Source organism: Oryx dammah, unplaced genomic scaffold (genome assembly GCF_014754425.2).
Source record: "Oryx dammah isolate SB20612 unplaced genomic scaffold, SCBI_Odam_1.1 HiC_scaffold_23, whole genome shotgun sequence".
NCBI classification, from domain to species: domain Eukaryota; kingdom Metazoa; phylum Chordata; class Mammalia; order Artiodactyla; family Bovidae; genus Oryx; species Oryx dammah.
Genome location: NW_024070207.1, coordinates 40,603,886 through 40,621,933, shown reverse-complemented (window position 1 = coordinate 40,621,933; position 18,048 = coordinate 40,603,886). Strand labels below are relative to the sequence as shown.

Sequence of the window (18,048 nt, the reverse complement as noted above, 5' to 3'; positions counted from 1 at the left end):
CCTGTTACATTTTTTTTTACTGTCTTATCTAAACATAGATTACAGCTGCCTATTGAGGAGGGTTTATGCCTAATGCTGCCTGTATTCTCACTGCCCCTTCTGTCCCACTTCATCTAGTATATTAATAGATATACAGTGGCCCAATCTATACTTATTAATGGACTGAATCAAATGAAATAGATGCTACAGTGAGTGTAAATATACCAAAACAATAGTCTAAATTATTTGTATGTTAATATGGCCCCTAGTAAAAAGCATTAAAATGATATACAAATTTTTATTACCCTCATCTGTAATTTCTTAAGAATCTCCTGAAAACCAAAGCTTATTTTATTGGAGTGTAATTGTTTTACAATATTGTGTTAGTTTCAGCTGTACAACAAAGTGAATGTTATATGTATATATATATTTTCTCTTTTAAACCTCCCTCACCCCCCACCCCCAGCCCACCTCTCTAGGTCATCACAGAACACTGAGCTCAGTTCCCTGTGCAATATAGCAGCTTTCCACCAGCTATCTACTTTACACACAGCAGTGGATATATGGCAGTGTTACCCTCCCAATTCATCCCGCCCTCCGCCATCTTGTTTATTTAAAAGATAGTTTTGTGAGATCAGTAATATTCTAACCTTCTAACATGGATTTTCAAGTTTATTCCTATATAAAGTAGTTGAAGACTCAGAGGGCATGGTGTTCAAGCCTTTCAAAGGCATTCCTGAAGCAACTTTTGGTTCGTGCACTCAGAGTGGAATACATTATGATACTTATAGTTTTAAGAAGCACTACTCCTTAGAAATTGTCAGGGAATTGTTGAGCACTGCTGTGCTTACCACTCACCCTTACATTTTAATTTTCTTTTGATAACAGGATGTACTGCTGCTTAACAATAAATTCTGTTTTCAGGACCAATAAAACCCGATTACTTGGAAAACAGGTGGGTGCTTCATGACTCTTAATGTCTGCTCACCAGTATCACCTCATAAATTATTTACCATTTTACAGCTGTTGGTGAATTTTGCTTCCAGGATGTTTATGTGAAAAGAGTATGAGTATTTGGTATAAACCAAATTAATGAGCAGGGGAAAGAAGTTACAACGAAAATGGCCTCCTTCTAACAGTCTTAGAGCTAATGTATATTGTAGTTACGTGTTCCATTGTGTACAGAAAATAAAGCATTCTTTCCTTTTTTTGTTTAGAAAAACAATTCTCCAACAAATTACTATAAACTGCGAAGTGAAAGTGAAATCACTCAGTCTTATTAGACTCTTTGTGACCCCTGGATTGTACAATCCATGGAATTCTCCAGGCCAGAATACTGGAGTGGGTAGCCTTTCCCTTCTCCAGGGGATCTTCCCAACCCAGGGATTGAACCCAGGTCTCCCGCATTGCAGGCAGACTTTTTACCAGCTGAGCCACAAGGGAAACCCATAAACTGTAGTAAAACACAATAAATAAAGTGTTTAAATTCTTCTGCCTTATCTTTAAAAGGAACACTATTTTGGTGTGCAATTTTTCTGTTTAACTTTCTTCACCTCTTTCACTGATTTGTCCCTGGTGAAAAGCCTGAAGATTTTTAACAGATCCCAGACATGAACTAAAAAATTCTCAGAAAGTTGGCTTGAAGTACAAGTCTTTTCTGTCTGAAGAGGGTAATGATTACACTGACAGACGGTATAATGAAAATGCACCAATGCAGTTTATTTTAATTCTAATTTATGAGAATAACTTTTTAAGTGCAACATCAGAAGTCAATTCATCAATACTGAATTTGGAAAGCGCAATCAAGAAAAGAGCCACATTTTTTTTTTATTGGAACTACACAATTTCCATAGTACTAGGTACCACGATTCTAGAACAAAATCAAAAACAAAAATCTGAAGTATGTGTGACAATAGTTCTTAAACTCCAGGAGATCCACACGAACTGCCCCAAACTGGATACAGAAGGTTGTGTAGTGTATGCACAGATTTTTCTGGGGAAAGTTCCTGTAACTTGAATCACCTTCTAGAGGTGTCCAAATAGTAAATGGTGGAATTCTAACCTCCTCTATATTTTCAATAATGGAAGCTGTGGACTTTGGGAAGTTCACCTTTGCACATTTAAGAGTGAATTTTCATGGGAAGAGGGTAGAAAAAAGTAACTTGTGAGGACTGGGGAGCAAAAAACTCCGAAGAGTTCTTTACTTCATAAGTTTTAGTAACATGTTCTGGTTTAGAGAGGGGAAATGGGGATATCAGTGGTAACATCATAAAGTGGAAGCAAGGAGACACCTACAGGGATTTTTCAAGTCCTTAAAAAAAAACCAAACGTTAGTACGAATAAAGCAAGAGCAAGAATTAAAAATGCAATTTAACTCAAGTACAATTTTCTGTTTCTGCATATCAACAACTTTCTTTATTTCTGAATGTCACAAACTTCAATCAGAATACTTTAAAAAATATTATTTTGCATGCACTTAAGAAATCTGACAAAGGACGAGGAGCAAGTTAACTTGCATTACGCTATGGGGTTTGAACTGAACAGCCAATGAACACATATGTAAAATCATTAGGTACAGGTAACCATGAACACTTCACTGCATTAATCAGATGGCATCCTACCTCTATGCACACGTTCATGTAACACTACGAGTAATTACCCTGCAGCAGAGGCAAAATGGAGATGGAATCTCCCTAAAAAGCAAGTTTAAGGGATTAAATAGTGTCATCATCATCATCATCATCACTACTGAGAACAAAGCTGCTGCCTGTGGACAAGGGCCCTTCCTCCTTAACATTCCCTAAGCCACCCACAGTCCCTCTCTCATCAGAATCTTCGAACAATTTGTCACTGGAGTCGTCATCAAACAACTTCTCATTGGAATCATCATCTTCAAACACCTTTTCATCTATGTCTTCATCTTCCTTTACATCTCCATCTTCCTCATCTTCTTTTCCGTCCGAATCTTCAAATACCTTTCCATCTGCATCATCTTCTTCGTCTTTTTCATCAGCATCTTCAAGCTCCTTTTCTTCTGCATCTTCTTCGTCCTCTTTCTCATCTGACTCATCATCAAATACCTTTTCATATGCATCTTCCTCTTCTTCCTTTGCATCTGACTCTTCGTCTAACTCTTTCTCAGAGCCTTCTTCATCAAACACTTTTTCAGAGCTGTCATCTTCGAATTCTGATTTTTCAGACTCATTTTCGTCTAACTCTTTTTCCGGAATGTTTTCATTAAATTCCTTGTCAGAGGCATCTTCCTCAAAACCTTTCTCAAGGCCATTTTCTTCTAACTCTTTTTCAGAGCCATCGTCAAACTGCTTTTCTGAGCAGTCTTCAGACTCTTGTTCTGAGTCGTCATCTTCAGAAGCCACCTTTTGGGGGCTGGCCTCCCCCTCAGACTCCTTGCCGGGGCCTTCTTCTTCAGACTCCTTCTCGCGGCTGTTCTTGTCAGGATCTGTTTTGAGTTTCTTCTTTTTGGATTCTCTTTCAGGGACAGTCTCTTTTGACTCTTTGTTAGGATTACCCTCTTCACGTTCTTTCTCAGGGCTGCCTTCTCCAGACTCTCTCTCGGGGAAGTCTTCTTCACGCTCTCTTTTGGAACAGCCTTCCTTAGACTCTCTTTCAAGGCAGCTCTCTTCAGATTCTTCTTGGGGACCTTCAGCTTCTTTTTCAGGGCCACTTTCTTTAGCATCTTTTTCAGAAGCAGCTTCTTCAACTTCTCCCCCATCTTCCATTTTTTCAAACTTCTTTTCATCTATAGGTTCTTCAAATGCCATTTCAGTTGCAGCTGCTTGAACATTTGTTTGAGATGTGCCAGGGTGCTCAGAAAAATGCCTAACTCTAGAAGGCCCTGCCCTTTCTGGAGCACGGATGGAATTTGAACGCTGTAGGCCTCTGTTGGCCTCAGGAGCGTTGAGGAAAGCCTCCCATCCTCTCAGCCTTTCCTCCCTTTCTCTTGTGGTCTCCTCCACCTGTATACACATGGAAACTGCTGTTAAGAGATGTTTTAGGCCAAAAGAAGTTAACAATGCCTTGGAACATTTCTAATATTGCTCACAGTACGCTGATTTTATAAAGTATCACTTCTGGGAAATGAAAGCAATTCCCTATCTTCACTTTCCAAACTTTACACCTTAATTTACCAGCGCTGACCTTAAGATCATTTAAATAAATGCCCAATGCCACAGCACTGCAGAAATGTCTCATCAATTAAAAAGTTAATCATTGAACTGTCTGTACTTTATAAGACAAGAAAGAAGAGAAACACTTTAGCTTAATGCGTTCTTTCCCTATTGCTGTTCTGAGCAAGCTCAACACTTCAGACTTATAAACTGAAAGAATGAAACATTTTTCTTTCCATACTCTCAATGTAAAGGATTATTTAAAAGTATTGTTACATTAAACAGATTACACATAACTGAAAACTTACATGAAAAACTGCTAGATCAGTATCTGTTGGAATGAAACAATTCATGTGCCCTTGACAGTTGCAGAACTCACCTGATAATCCGTAGTTCCATCCCACGCTTGGGCAGTGATTTGACGCCCACCAAACCACCTTCCATTGAGGGTTTGAATACAATAATCAGCTTCCTCTGGATCCTTAAAGGACACAGAGGCCACACCATCGGGGTGTCTCTAAAAAAAACAAGGAAGATAAAAGAAGGAATGAATGAGAAAACTGAAAGAGAAATATACACATGTGGCAAAGTAGGGCAGTGGTATTTTTTCTGATCACTTAAGCTAAAGATTTTATGTATGAAATCTTTCTTTCCATTTACTCCAACCAGTGACAAGCAGCTAGCTACTTCTTTAGCCTAACTTTGTCTAGCAAAAGCCAAGCATGATATACTTGGAAATGTTCCTGCTCATAACAGTGTCAAAGGAGAAGCAGAACAGCATGGTTGTTAAGAATGTGGACTCTGAAGCTGAATGGCCTTGGGATTAAATCCTGGCTCTGCCATTTACCAGCTAAATGACCTTGGGCAGGGTGCTCAATCTCTAAACTCTCTCATCTGTAAAATGGGTAAATAAATAAAAATAGGTAAAATAGCATGTACCTATCTCAGAGGATTAGGAGGATTAAATGAGATAACATGTAAAGTAATTGTAGTTTGCAATCAATAAATGTTGACTCTTTTATACTTTCACCTGGCCATACACTCACTCAAGAGTGATGATAAAGGAAAATAACCAAGGCATAAGCAAGTCTATCAAAGTCTTGGCTTGTAATCCATGTTCATCTAATTATGCTATCTAATACTGCTAACAGACCACCACCACTAGAGAGCAGACCTACTACATAAAAACTTTAATATAAAAAACTTGGAGGCATACTGACATTTGGTAATAACTTACTAAAATGGAGAAAAACTGCTTTAGGAATCATTTGTTCAAGCCACGAACTTACATCAAAGAGAAGGAGCTTCCTAATTTGTCCAAACTTTGAACACTCTACTCGAAGGTCTTCTCTGATTTCATTCAACACCAGTGGATCATCCTACAAAAACACACTCAATTAAAAGGGGTTTTCCCCTTTATAAATCCTGAGAATGAAATTTATTGCTTTGACAAACCAACAAACAAAAGTTTTGCTTAAGGTTATTAGCTATGTTTGCCTGCAGTCTACAAAATTAAAAAAAAAGTCAAAGTCTAAAGAAGTTAGACTATCACATCTGCTGCTCCTACTACTAGTCTGCCTGGCTTTAAGATAGGGGAATGGACAAGTATGGTAGGCAGCAATGGGAACATCCAGTGGTAAAGGAGAGGGAAGAAACATTTCAGTGAAAATCCCAAATAATAGCAGCTGTAGCAGGTGAAGTCCTGTGGCACATATTAAGTCAGAGACTAATAATTCTTATGTTCTGCATCGGCATCACAATGACTGTGAAGATGAAAAACCTTTGCTTTGTGCTTTGCATAGATTCCTTTTACCAAAATGTTGCAAGGAGGAGACATATATCCTTTTCATTGACTGAAGTGAAGTGAAAGTTGCTCAGTCGTGTCCGACTCTTTGCACCCTCATGGACTATACAGTCCATGGGAATCTCCAGGCCAGAATACTGGAGAGGGTAGCCTTTCCCTTCTCCAGAGGATCTTCCCAACCCAGGGATTGGACTGGGATCTCCTGCATTGCAAGCAGATTCTTTACCAATTGAGCGATGACGGAAGCCCTTCACTGACTGAGTGTCCTACAATTATTCTTTGTGCTTCTGAGATTTTATTTTAACTCATAGGGTAAACCTCCCCTATAAGGATTCCTGTTCATCTTGCCTCCTACCACACTGCAACAGAAACCCACAAATAAGGAGCTGCTGTTAACCACACAATAAAAACACGCACTTAACTACTGCTTTATTGCAACTATGAGTCTATTAAGAATACTCAAACACTGCTGCTTCTAGTGGTCTTCAGACCCCCTCCCCCAACAACAAAAGGATTTAAGATTTCTTGTGGGAATTAAATTTTCTTCAAGCTCCAAAGCATGAAAAAGGCTCATAAAAAGTTATATTATCAACTTGAATTTCAACTACATAAAAACATATACAAGGGTATCCTATCTACTAATTTCTATTGAAGCAGACCTAAACACTTTTTAGGAAACATCTGAATCCTCACCAACTAAAGAGAACAGCAAAAAATGACAAGTGGCTTCTCCTTCCTAAAGTTTGTCAAAAGGCAAAAATAAACAACTGGTAGGCAGTTACTGAAATCAAATTTAAAATTAAAACTGTAAAAATCCTATAAATCTGAGGCTTCTAAAACTATAGCTGGCAGGACTCTGGATTTCTCCCACTTATAAAATCTAACTTTGGAGAATATGCCAATTTGTTTTATATAAGATTCTCAAACCTGAGAGGAATGGGGAATGGAACATAAACTCTATACTCATTTGGTAAAGCCATGGGGTGGCTTCTAGGGATGTGTGTGTGGCAGGTAGCTCCTATCAGATTGGGTACTTTCTGCAAACAGGAATCTCCCTTGACTGAATTTCAAATACCTCATAGAACACAGCACAGTTTTTTCACACAATGAACAGTCGATAAAAACTTTTTCAGTTTGATAAACTGTTCCTAATAACTATTTTCTTTACCAAAGGAAATCAGAATTATATTAAAAACAAAAACTGTTTCAAAATATTTGACGAATTTAAGCATGATTCCACAGTTCTACTGTGGAAGGGAGGGGTGCATTACTGTCTTTATTTCTTTTTTAAAAAGTTTTTTATTTTTATTTTTGGCCGTGTCAGGTCTTAGTTGCAGCATGCAGGCTTAGTTGCCTGGTGGCATGTGGGATTTCAGTTCCCCAACCAGGGACTGAACCAGTGTCCCTTGCATTGGAAGGCGACTGTCAACCACTGAAGCGCCAGCGAAGTCCCTGTCTTTATTTCTTTATCAAAGCCTCAGTGCCCTTCCTAAAAGAACATCAAATTTCAGCCAAAGACTTCCGTTTTCATTTTTACCAGCTCGAAAAACAAATATGTCTTTACTGCTATAGTATCATGAGACTTAAAGATAATAACCCCTTCCCCTGGTTAAGTATCTTTAACTTGGCTAAGCATGAAAATTTTCCAAAGACAGCTCTTTGCAAGCAACAGACCTGAGACTAAACTCAGACTGTTAAGCCGAAACCTTCCGCATGCGACACTCATAATTTTTTTCCAGAGTGGTGCTTTGTTTTCCCAGGAATAAACCATATTTCTCATTCCTTTCCAATCTTAACCTATTCAAGACAGTAGCCAATAACCCCATGTAGCTACTGAGCCCTTGAAACGTGGCCTGTCCAAATTGATGTGGGCTGCAGGTGTGAAGTAAATACTAGATTTTGAAAATTTAGTACCAAAGGGGGGGAAAAATAATGAAACATAGCTTATTAACATTTTTATGGTATATGCTAAAATTGTAATACTTGGATATATTGGGTTAAATAAAATTCATTATTAAAATTTACTTCCCCTGTTTCATGTTGTATTTATACTGTGGCTGCTAGAAAAATTTAAGTTACACATGTGGCTCAGATTAGACTTCTATTGAACAGCCCTGGTATACACAATGAGAAACCCACCTCTGCATCTGAGTTTCGGTTTTCCATCTTTTAGTATTCAGATTTGCCAGGCATGATTTTTTTTTAATAAGGCTTTGAATTAAACATTGAAAACCCCCTAAAGTTACATTTAAAATACTAGCCTTCACTGTTCACCCTGATACCAAAAAGTATTTCTAGGTATTTTGCTTCTAGCACTAATCAACTGTTTGGAATAAAGACATACAGGCATACCTTGGAGATACTGCAGGTTTGGTTCCAGACCAGCACAATAAAGCAAATATTGCAATAAGGCAAGTCACATGAACTTTTTTGGTTTTCCAGTTATGTTACACTATACTGTAGTCTATTAAGTGTACAAAAGCATCATATCTAAAAAAGATATGCCTTAATTTTAAAAATACTGCTAAAAAATGCTAACCATCATCTGAACCTCCAGCAAGTCATCACAGTAACAAAGATTACTATAACAAAGACTATAACACAAATCACCATAACAAATATAGTAATAAAGAACAAATATGAACTACTGTGACAATTACCAAAATGTGACAGAGAGAAAAAGAGTGAGAAAATGCTACTAGAAAGATGGTGCTAACAGGCTTGCTCCACACAGGGTTGCCACAAAAACTTCAATTTTTTTTTTTTTTTTAAAAGGTTCAACCCCTGGTCAGAGATCTAAGATCCCACAAGCCACATGGTATGGCTAAAAAGGAAAAATAATAATAAGAAAATAAATAAATTGAAATAATTACACGTGGCTATAGTCTACCATACTGGACAATCTACTACAGTGGACAGACCTATACTGATACACTTTTACAGTCAACCTGACGAAACACTGAGCAAAAAAACAAAAACTGCTGACAGGCTCTCACCAAGCTGGGCAGACCACACGAGCCCAGGTAGATGGGCAAACAAGGACAGCACCAAGGGTTTCTCTGCCCAAGAACTCTGAAGCCCATCACTGCCCTCCCCAGCCGCTGTGGCACAGCTGTCTGAAAACTTTCCTTCATTTGCAAAGATGCTAAAGAGAAAATATTCTATTCATTGAGTGAATGAAAACACTCTGCCTTGTGAGTAAAAGGGGTTTCATTCATTCTTTCACTTCTTCAGATAAATATTGAGGGCCTTCTGTGTCCTATGCACTGGGAATATAACAGCAAACCAGGAAGACAGAGCCCTGACTCTCACTGAGCTCATATTCTAACAGATAAGATCCAAAAACTTCAGATAATAAATGCTATGAATAAAATAAAACTGGCTAATATAAAGGCTCTATAATTCCACAGTTTATACTAAACCAATAAAGACTTTCTTTTTTAAACAATCAAGAACTGACAAGCATAAAATTTCTATCCTTTAAAACATCCACTGGAGGGAATTTGTAGGAGTCAAGGAAGAATAAATGTGGCTTTTGGGAGGAAAGATTATTTGTTAAGCTAGGAAAACTTAAGTCTGCCCAGGGTGATAGCTAGACTTAAGTGTCTCAGTGAGCAAGGCAGGAGGCAGAAACAGGTTAATTACTCAACAGACTTCAACTTACAGAGAGCCTGGATACTTAATAAATTAAATATACATTTACGTTCATGTTCAAGTGTTAGGAGTATAGAATGTTGTGAATCTAGAGGTCTCCAGTCACAGAAATTAATAGGTCACCTAACTAAAAAAACAACTATCTGCCAAAGAAATAAAATGTAGATGAATCACAGGAATTCTGGAATTGTACCAAGTAGACTAGATACCATGATCCATCTATACATGCCTTTCAAAGCCCCAGCTGGGAGGGACAGCATTTCAAAAAGCATTTAGTGTGCATGTGAACGTGTGTGGGGGTTTTTTTGCCAACCTTCCAGCTTGAGGGATCCTAGTTTCCTGACCAGGGACTGAACTTGGGGCCCCCAGCAGTGGAAGCTCAGAGTCCTAACCACTGGGCAGCCAGGAAAGTCCTTATGTGCATTAAAAAATAACAACAACAACATAGTTCATTATCACTGCAAGTCTAACTGGCTCTGTCGTATTTCAAGATTCTTCAGGATTCCAGACAGAAGAGACACCACACAGTACTAATAGACCACATGTATCTTCTCGATGACCTCAAAAGATACAGGCTTCATAGATGCACAGTAAATCTTATCACCTCACTATTTGCAGAGATGGAGTTTCACAGAGCATTTTGGAGCTCTCTCAAAGGGGCGTAAAATGATATTGCCACTCTGACTCTGTTTCAGTGCACAAAAGGAACAAGAGTGGGCTTTGATAGGAACAAGAACATATGCAAACTGTCTGGAATTTTACATTACGAACATTGTTTTCTTATGTGTAACTTGTTATCATTAATTTCAGAATCCAGGCAGAGAATAAAGAATTGTTCTTCCATGAATGATCCCATGAGTCTAGGCCAAAACACACAGATAAGAACAAGACGCAGAATGTAACACAAGGTACCCTGATGGCAACTAATATTCCTTAATCCTCTCTAGTAGCTCTTCTTCCTTTATTCACTTTTATTTGCTGTTCCTAGAATTGTCCATGGACATCAAGTATTACAAAGTCCTCCTAATAGCCACTAAAGGGTTTTGTAAAAATTAGATTCTGAAAAACAACCTCCACTACTCAAATGTCAGGGACTGTATTTCACTTGGAGAAGGAAATGGCAACCCACTCCAGTACTCTTGCCTGGAGAATTCCGTGGACACAGGAGCCTGTTGGGCTGCTGTCTGTGGGGTGGCACAGAGTCAAACACGATTAAAGCAACTTAGCATGCATGCATGCATTGGGGAAGGAAATGGCAACCCACTCCAGTATTCTTGCCTGGAGAATCCCAGAGATAGAGGAGCCTGTGGGCTGCCGTCTATGGGGTCGCACAGAGTCGGACACAACTGAAGCGACTTAGCAGCAGCAGCAGCAGTATTTCACTAACCTAAGGTTATTTAAGGATCAAACTTTTAGCACTAAAGTGAGGTTTTCATTTCCAATTGTGAAACTGGTCCTCCCCGCCAAAGTAAGCCTGTATTGTTGAACTGTACTTAACATCCACAATGACTCACAGAAATCTTTTCAAGACTGTATTTTTATATAGCAGCTGCCATTTGGGGCCACAGTATGGGTATTAGCCTGGTTTACTTGGGATATGACTAAAAGAACACTGGGCTAAACCTGGGAAAATCTGAAACCTTCAATTGATTCTTGGTTCCATTTTCCAACCATGACAACTCATGAACATGCAGGATGTGACATGAGAAAGATGCGGTGAGGCAAGCTTTGGGTTCTCTTGAAAGAGAGAATATCTGTGTTTCTAACCGTAAGAATACTTCTTCCTACCTCAAAATCCATTGGATGAAACATGTTTTTGATGATGACAACTCGCTCATGGCGCATTCGGGATGGGCCAGCTCGTCTCTCAGGTCTCCAATCCAACTGCCTAGTGTGACAAAGTAGGAACAAGAAGTTGTGAATTTCATTTCAGACTTATTGAAGAGAGAAAAAAAACAAGCTATAAATATAATCCTTTACTTAATGCTTAATAATGATAATTATTTGATTTCAAAACAACAATGTGTATTTTAGTCACAGTTACTGCACAGCTTTCTGAAATAAAGACAATCGGCAGGTGAAAGATGGACCCAGTATCTGAAATGCCCAGAGTAAGTATATTTTTCAGAACTGCTGTCTGGTTACAAACATTCCAATGAGACTCCTGGAAAATTGGTAATTATTTAGTATCTATGACTATCTAGGAAGAGACACTTCGAGGCCAAGGAAATGTTCAAATTGTATTAGTTTCTAGGTATTTTATAATTATAAAGAACAAACAACTGCATTGAAATAAGTAAAACTACTCTGTTACAATCTTAAATCTTACTGGTTTGTCTATACAGTACTTAGGTATCTACTTTATTCCTATAAAAACTATTGGCATCACAACTAAATGCTTTTATAACCATTTTACCATTAGTTTAAGTATACTGCTAGAAGCTTTATTAGAATTCACCCTGATCTAAGTGCTCATCATTTTGGCTCATTTCTTAAAAACAGCATATTTCAAAAAACATTAAATAAATTAATAGAAACTTGATGACATATATATTATATATAAACACATAGTACATGAAAAATGATAAAGCTTATAATTTCTAACTCCTACTAACTAGTATGAATGTAAAAATTTAGCTCCTGGTACGCTGATTCCATCCACATTAAAAATGAACTAATGGCTCTTGTATATAAACCTAAACCGTCTTATTTAATTTGATATTCAACATTTTCTGTAGAGATGGCTTTAGTTTATTTAAGTTCCTATTGTATTAAAAATGAACACCCCAGAAAATGAAAAACACCATCACTACCAAACATCCTGTTATACAGATTACTGAAGGTTTCTGAGAATCTAATAAAAGTTTAAAAAATTTTTGTTTTATATTGGCATATAGTTGATTTATAATGTGTTATTTTCAGGTGTATAGTAAATGAAATTCTTTAAAAATAATCTGTAGGCACATTTGATGGAACAAAACTATGCAGTTATTACCAAAAACATACTCTAGAATATGTATACAAAATCTTTCAAAACAGAAAAAAAATACCACCAACTTTTGTTGCATAGACAGCTTTTTCTTGTAGTCTTTGCACTTCTTCTTCTTCTTTGAGGCGTCATATTCTCCCTTCAACTGAAATTTTGCCACCTCCACATGTAATTTGTAGCCTCTAATTTCATCTTCATCCAAAAGTTTTAATGCCAGATCCACAGATTCTCTCTTTGTAAAGTGAAAATAAGTTACAATCAGTAAGTTACACACTGAAATGAAACTTTAGAGTGTTTTAGATGAATGATTTGACTATACATAAAATAAAAATTTAAATGTAACTACCTACATGGGAATAAAGAACTCCAGAATGCCTATCAGGAAACTTGTATTTAAGTCACAACGGTCCCCAACTGGTTATATGAAGCTAGGCAAGTTATTCAAGCTCCCTGAGCCCCAATTTCTTCATCTATAAAATGGGAATGAAAATGCCTTCTTTGCAGAGTTCTTGACAAAATTAAAGTTATACCATTACTGGAATAGCAGTTTTGCCTTTTGGAGTCTCGATTTCTCATCTGTATAATGAGGCAAATGGACTTGCGTGATTTCTAAGGTGCACTCCAGTTTTAAAATTCTAAAAGTTTCCTACTTAAAAGACTAGATGACTCAAGAAACTGGGAATAGTTTGGTCAGCCTTTAATTTTTTTTGTTCATCAATTAAAATGTAGGTCTGTGATATACTAGGAAGATGATTATCTGACAACTTGAACATTACACACATGTGTGGATTCTGGGTCCTATACAAAGGGGGCAGTTGTCAGCTCTGCACTGATTCAAAGATCTAAGGAAAACTCAAAAGGACAACTGAATTCAGCCACACAATCAAATATGGATCCTGGAACAATTAACTATGTTATTCTGGAACTCAATTCACTGGTTTGGTAATCTTATACTTTTATGGGTCATAAATTTCATATAAAAATGAAACCCCCTAAGAGACTCTTCACAGATATTTAGTAAACCCTGAAGAACTTACTAAGTGTTCAAGCTCCTTACATTTGAAAATTACATAAATATCTTCCTATAATGGTCATAGTCTTATATGATCCCCATTATGTTCAAGAATGAGGTCAAAAACCTATCTTTCCCAAAGCTGTCAGCTTAGTCTTAGCCCCCTCTGATTTCACTGAAATGCTGTATACTCACAACACACTCGTGACATTGATACTGTTGTTTTAACACTTTGATTTCACTTTGTAATTATTTTCAGGTTCCATGACATATGTAATATGCCATCATTGTGCCCATTTCTTTTGTACCCCGCAATAATGCATAGTAACACATGCTCCTAACGTGATAGGTGTTCCAAAAATAATGGCTGCCTTGACACTGAGCTTTCCCCTGTGCAATTTATGGTACCATGAATACATAAAGTTCTGCAAATGTCTGTTAATACCATTCTCTCTTCTCTCTCATTCAAAATATATTTCAAAGCACTAAGCCTAAGCACTTAGCACTAAGCACTTCCTTTATGGTTTAATTCAGGGGTCAGAAAACTTCTTTTGTAAAGAGCTGGTAAGTAAATATTTTAGGCTATGTGGGCCATGTGGTCTGTGTCATAGCTACTCAACTTTGCTGCTGCAACGTAAAAGGAGGTACAGACAAATGCATAAATGAAACAATGTGGGAATGTTACAATAAAACTTCATTCACAAAGACAGGCAGGGGGCGGAAGTTTGCCAAACCCTGGTCTAACTCATTCCAATGGGGGAATAAAATGTTACACTTTCTTTTCTTTGTGGCTTTTTGAATGTGTTCTGCGTTGATTACATTCATATACTCATAAAGAGATCTTTGCAGCAAGAATTCTTTTAAGACAAAAGAAGCACCTCTATCCTATGACTTACATAATACCTTGACTTGGTAACATAGTTTCTTACAAGAGCAAGTGAGTAACTTTACAACATAGTTTTTTACAAGAGCAAGTAAATAACTTTATCAGTGTGATACACACAGGCACAATCAGAAACAATAGTTTTCTTCCCATCCTGTTTTGAATAGCCTTCACCCTTGGTTATCAACTATACAAAATTATAGCCCTGGTTCCTGAGCTGAAAATGGAGATAGAAGAAACTTCCATGACCATATAACTAACCTTCAAATAACAGCAAAGTCCATCTCCTTTAAGATTTCCTTGATTATCTTTGTAAAGCTTGACCTTAAATTCTTCTGTTTGAGGATCTCTCATAATAATGCCAAACTTTGACATGAGCTGTATAAATTCATCCACTGTAATGTCTGGAGGCAAACCTGTGATGTTAAGGAAAAAAAATTATAAAGGCATCTATAACAAAGGTGAGGGTTACTTAAGTTTCTACTAATTCAAAATCTGTAACTTGGATGACTGATAAGTGCACCAAAATTTTGGTTTTCTAAAAGTATAAAAATCTCACATCTATAGACTTGAAGAAATTTCATGTTTTAATGTATTCAAATATACATTAAAATCATGCTTTGATGAGGCCTTTTATCAATGACTCTGAAGGGGCAAACTGCTGAGTTACCTAAAGCCATCAGAAAGGATGGCATGCCAAGTTATATACATGTACTTTTTCTTAGTTTTATAAAAAAAACAACATATTCCTCACTAATGTAAATGGCTGAGCAAATAAATGACACAATGGTTAAAAAATAGAATTCAGAGATATGGAAATCTAAAAATAACTTTGTGGAAAACCTCAAAATCAAATATTTTCTATTCTAAATGTGGTTAAAAGGTATACATACCAGATACATAAACATTTGTATTTCTGCCTTCTTCAACATGAAACCATCCTAAAAATAAAAATCGAGTAAAAAATCAAGTAAAAACACATGCAAGAAAAGGTAAGAGTCCCATTATGAAATCCTGACAGTGTGGCAGTTTCTCAAAACTTCCAGAAACTTTTTCTTACCCTTAGAATAAGACAGACTAAATCAAATCGCTGGCTAGTTTTCAAAGTATTTGGATCTTTGGACAAGTAATTCACTTCAGAGCCCTGTCTGAAAAAAGATGGCTAGCTTACCTCGGTTCTTTATGAATCTGATACTACCTTAAAAAAAAACCTTACCCTTGCTCTGACTTTAAGCCTTGGCATAGGTTGCTTCTGACTCCAATATACTGTGTCAGATCTGGCCAAGCTGAAGCAAAATTGACTTAACTTAATTGGAAGTACCAAAAAAAAAAAAAAACAACCCTAAACCAATCATATAAACAGAACTTTAAATAATCTCCTAATAAGAATTCTGTTTTGCAAAGGAAGAAACTGAGAACTGAACTGAATTGAAACAATCCGCTTGATGCCTACAGGTTAGTGGGAGAGCCAATACATGAACCCAAATAATAATAATAATTAAAAATACCCATCTTATGATTCTGTCAAAGTTCTAATTCTCCAAAAAGTAAATACATATACACATACTCGTATTTTTAACTTTTATACTCATGTTTTGCAAGCTAAATCTACTTGCCTGATTCAGCCTTTCTCTTTTCTCCCTTCTTTTTCAGATCACTGGGTTCAGGGGGTTGTCTTTGCGGAGGTTCTTCTGCAGTCCTAGCACTGACATCTTGGACACTTGCAGTAGAACTCGATGCACCATCGTTAGAAAAGCCATAATTGGCCTGATATGTAGCAATGAAATCTTCAGTGATCTAAATAAGAAGTTTAGTGCACACACACACAAATTAAAAAATGATTTCCTACTGTGGAAAGTTTACACTGTATTAAATAACAGTATATTCAGTTAGACAATGTCACATTTGAGTGTTTCTGTGGATAACAGTAATTAAAGCATATATGAAGAATAGTCACCTACATAGAAAACTGCGCAAAAGAGAATAAAAAAATTAAGACATGGGTACTTGGATTATCAACACAAAAGTCTGAGATACTATTAAAGGCATTTTAAGTGATGTTGGCACCTTTCCTAGTTGTTTCATTTGTAAATTACTATCTCTGTAGTCTACTTGACTAAGACTACAAATATATATATAGCAAAGGAAGTACCAGATAACAATAAACAGAATAAAAACCAACAGTCAACTAATAATCTAACAACAGAATCAAATTTTCTTTTACTATACAGATAAACATAAGTATATGTACTCAAATAACATTATCATTTAATGTCAAAACAAATCAAGAACAAATCCAACTCACATCCATCCTCCTGGCTCTTAAGAGAAAAAAACAATTGCACAATGAAACAAATGTAGTTATATCTTTATACCAGTCAATGTGAGGCACACATAGGAATGAGGAAAATTTTAAACTTGGAAGTTTGAAGTGATATGGGTTCCATAACATAAAAAGATAGAGCCAAAAATTACTATACTATCAGATGACTGTTGAAGTACTCAGAAGGCTGATGAAACCAAATCTGCATTCTCGCTGGCACCACCAGTACCCAAGTGAAATGTTAAGTTTAACAATTCAGAGGGATTGGAACATACACACAAATAATAAATGGGAAAGAAAACATTTTAAATAAATAATTAAAAAAATAACACTCAAATTACACAATGCAGATACGGTTTGCATCACTGGCTTGCAAATCTATTAGTGTGCGATAAGTATCCTTTTTTTCCACCTGTACCACAAGACTTTGATTAGCAGGGTACCCTGACCAAAAAGTTTACAGAACCAAGTTTAACATCAGTCATTTTACTTCCAAGCTGAAACTGAATGCTTAAAAATTTACAGGTACTCTAAATAAATACGCACAGATCCTTTCCATCCAAATTCTGTGCTCCTCCTGTCATATTCCTGTAGTGATATGGTTCAAATATACGTGTCTAGGACCAACTTTAGTAGGAAAGAAAAAAAAAGATGCAACGTTTAATCAGTAAAAATTCACCAATTTATCAATTTATTTCAACTCAAGAAGTTGGATTTTGCACCTAGCACATCAGTTAACCATCTGAATTCCTAGGATAAGTAAGATTGAGACTACCTGAGATTAACATCGATTGAATTTGCTCTTGATGTTTTTCTCTTTGCAATAAAAAGCAGTCACTGACATAAACCAACTGCAACCTTCAAAGATAAAATTAATGAAGGCATAAAAAGGACTTAATTAAATTACATTGAAGACATCTTCCTAAAGATTTCCGTTCCTTTACACGTCGGTTCTGCCACAGACACAACAAAAAGAAACGTCACTAGCCAGAGGGGCTCTAACCCAGGACCTCAGCAAAGAAAACGTGAAAGGAGCGCCCCGCGAGGCTGGCCAGGTGGGCCCGCTGTGCAGCGGCGCCCGGGCGACTCTTACCTTGGGGAACCAAGCCTTCTTGTCTAGGTCCCACTCGTACGGGGTGTCAGTAGGCTGCTGCCCGAAAGAATCGGTTTCTCCACCGGGATCTTTTTCGGTGTCGTCGTCCTTGGTGTCTCCGTACAATTCTTGCATTCGCAACTGCTCATCAAACTCGTCGTTCGCATCCAAGTTGTTGCCGCTC

At 37.1% G+C, this 18,048-nt stretch overlaps 1 protein-coding gene across 1 annotated transcript in view; it reads right to left on the bottom strand.

Moving 5' to 3' along the window:
• Positions 1-1,674: 1,674 nt before the first annotated feature.
• HTATSF1 (HIV-1 Tat specific factor 1) overlaps positions 1,675-18,048 on the bottom strand; it is a 91,431-nt gene continuing 75,057 nt past the window's right edge. Inside the window, exons 2-10 of the mRNA XM_040265280.1 lie at positions 17,865-18,045; positions 16,065-16,245; positions 15,342-15,389; positions 14,710-14,864; positions 12,622-12,785; positions 11,353-11,452; positions 5,396-5,485; positions 4,486-4,623; positions 1,675-3,956 (exon numbers count right to left, since the gene is read on the bottom strand). Coding sequence (XP_040121214.1) covers positions 2,694-3,956; positions 4,486-4,623; positions 5,396-5,485; positions 11,353-11,452; positions 12,622-12,785; positions 14,710-14,864; positions 15,342-15,389; positions 16,065-16,245; positions 17,865-18,045 — 2,320 coding nt within the window. The 3' untranslated portion in view covers positions 1,675-2,693. The remainder of the gene's footprint in view (positions 3,957-4,485; positions 4,624-5,395; positions 5,486-11,352; positions 11,453-12,621; positions 12,786-14,709; positions 14,865-15,341; positions 15,390-16,064; positions 16,246-17,864; positions 18,046-18,048) is intronic.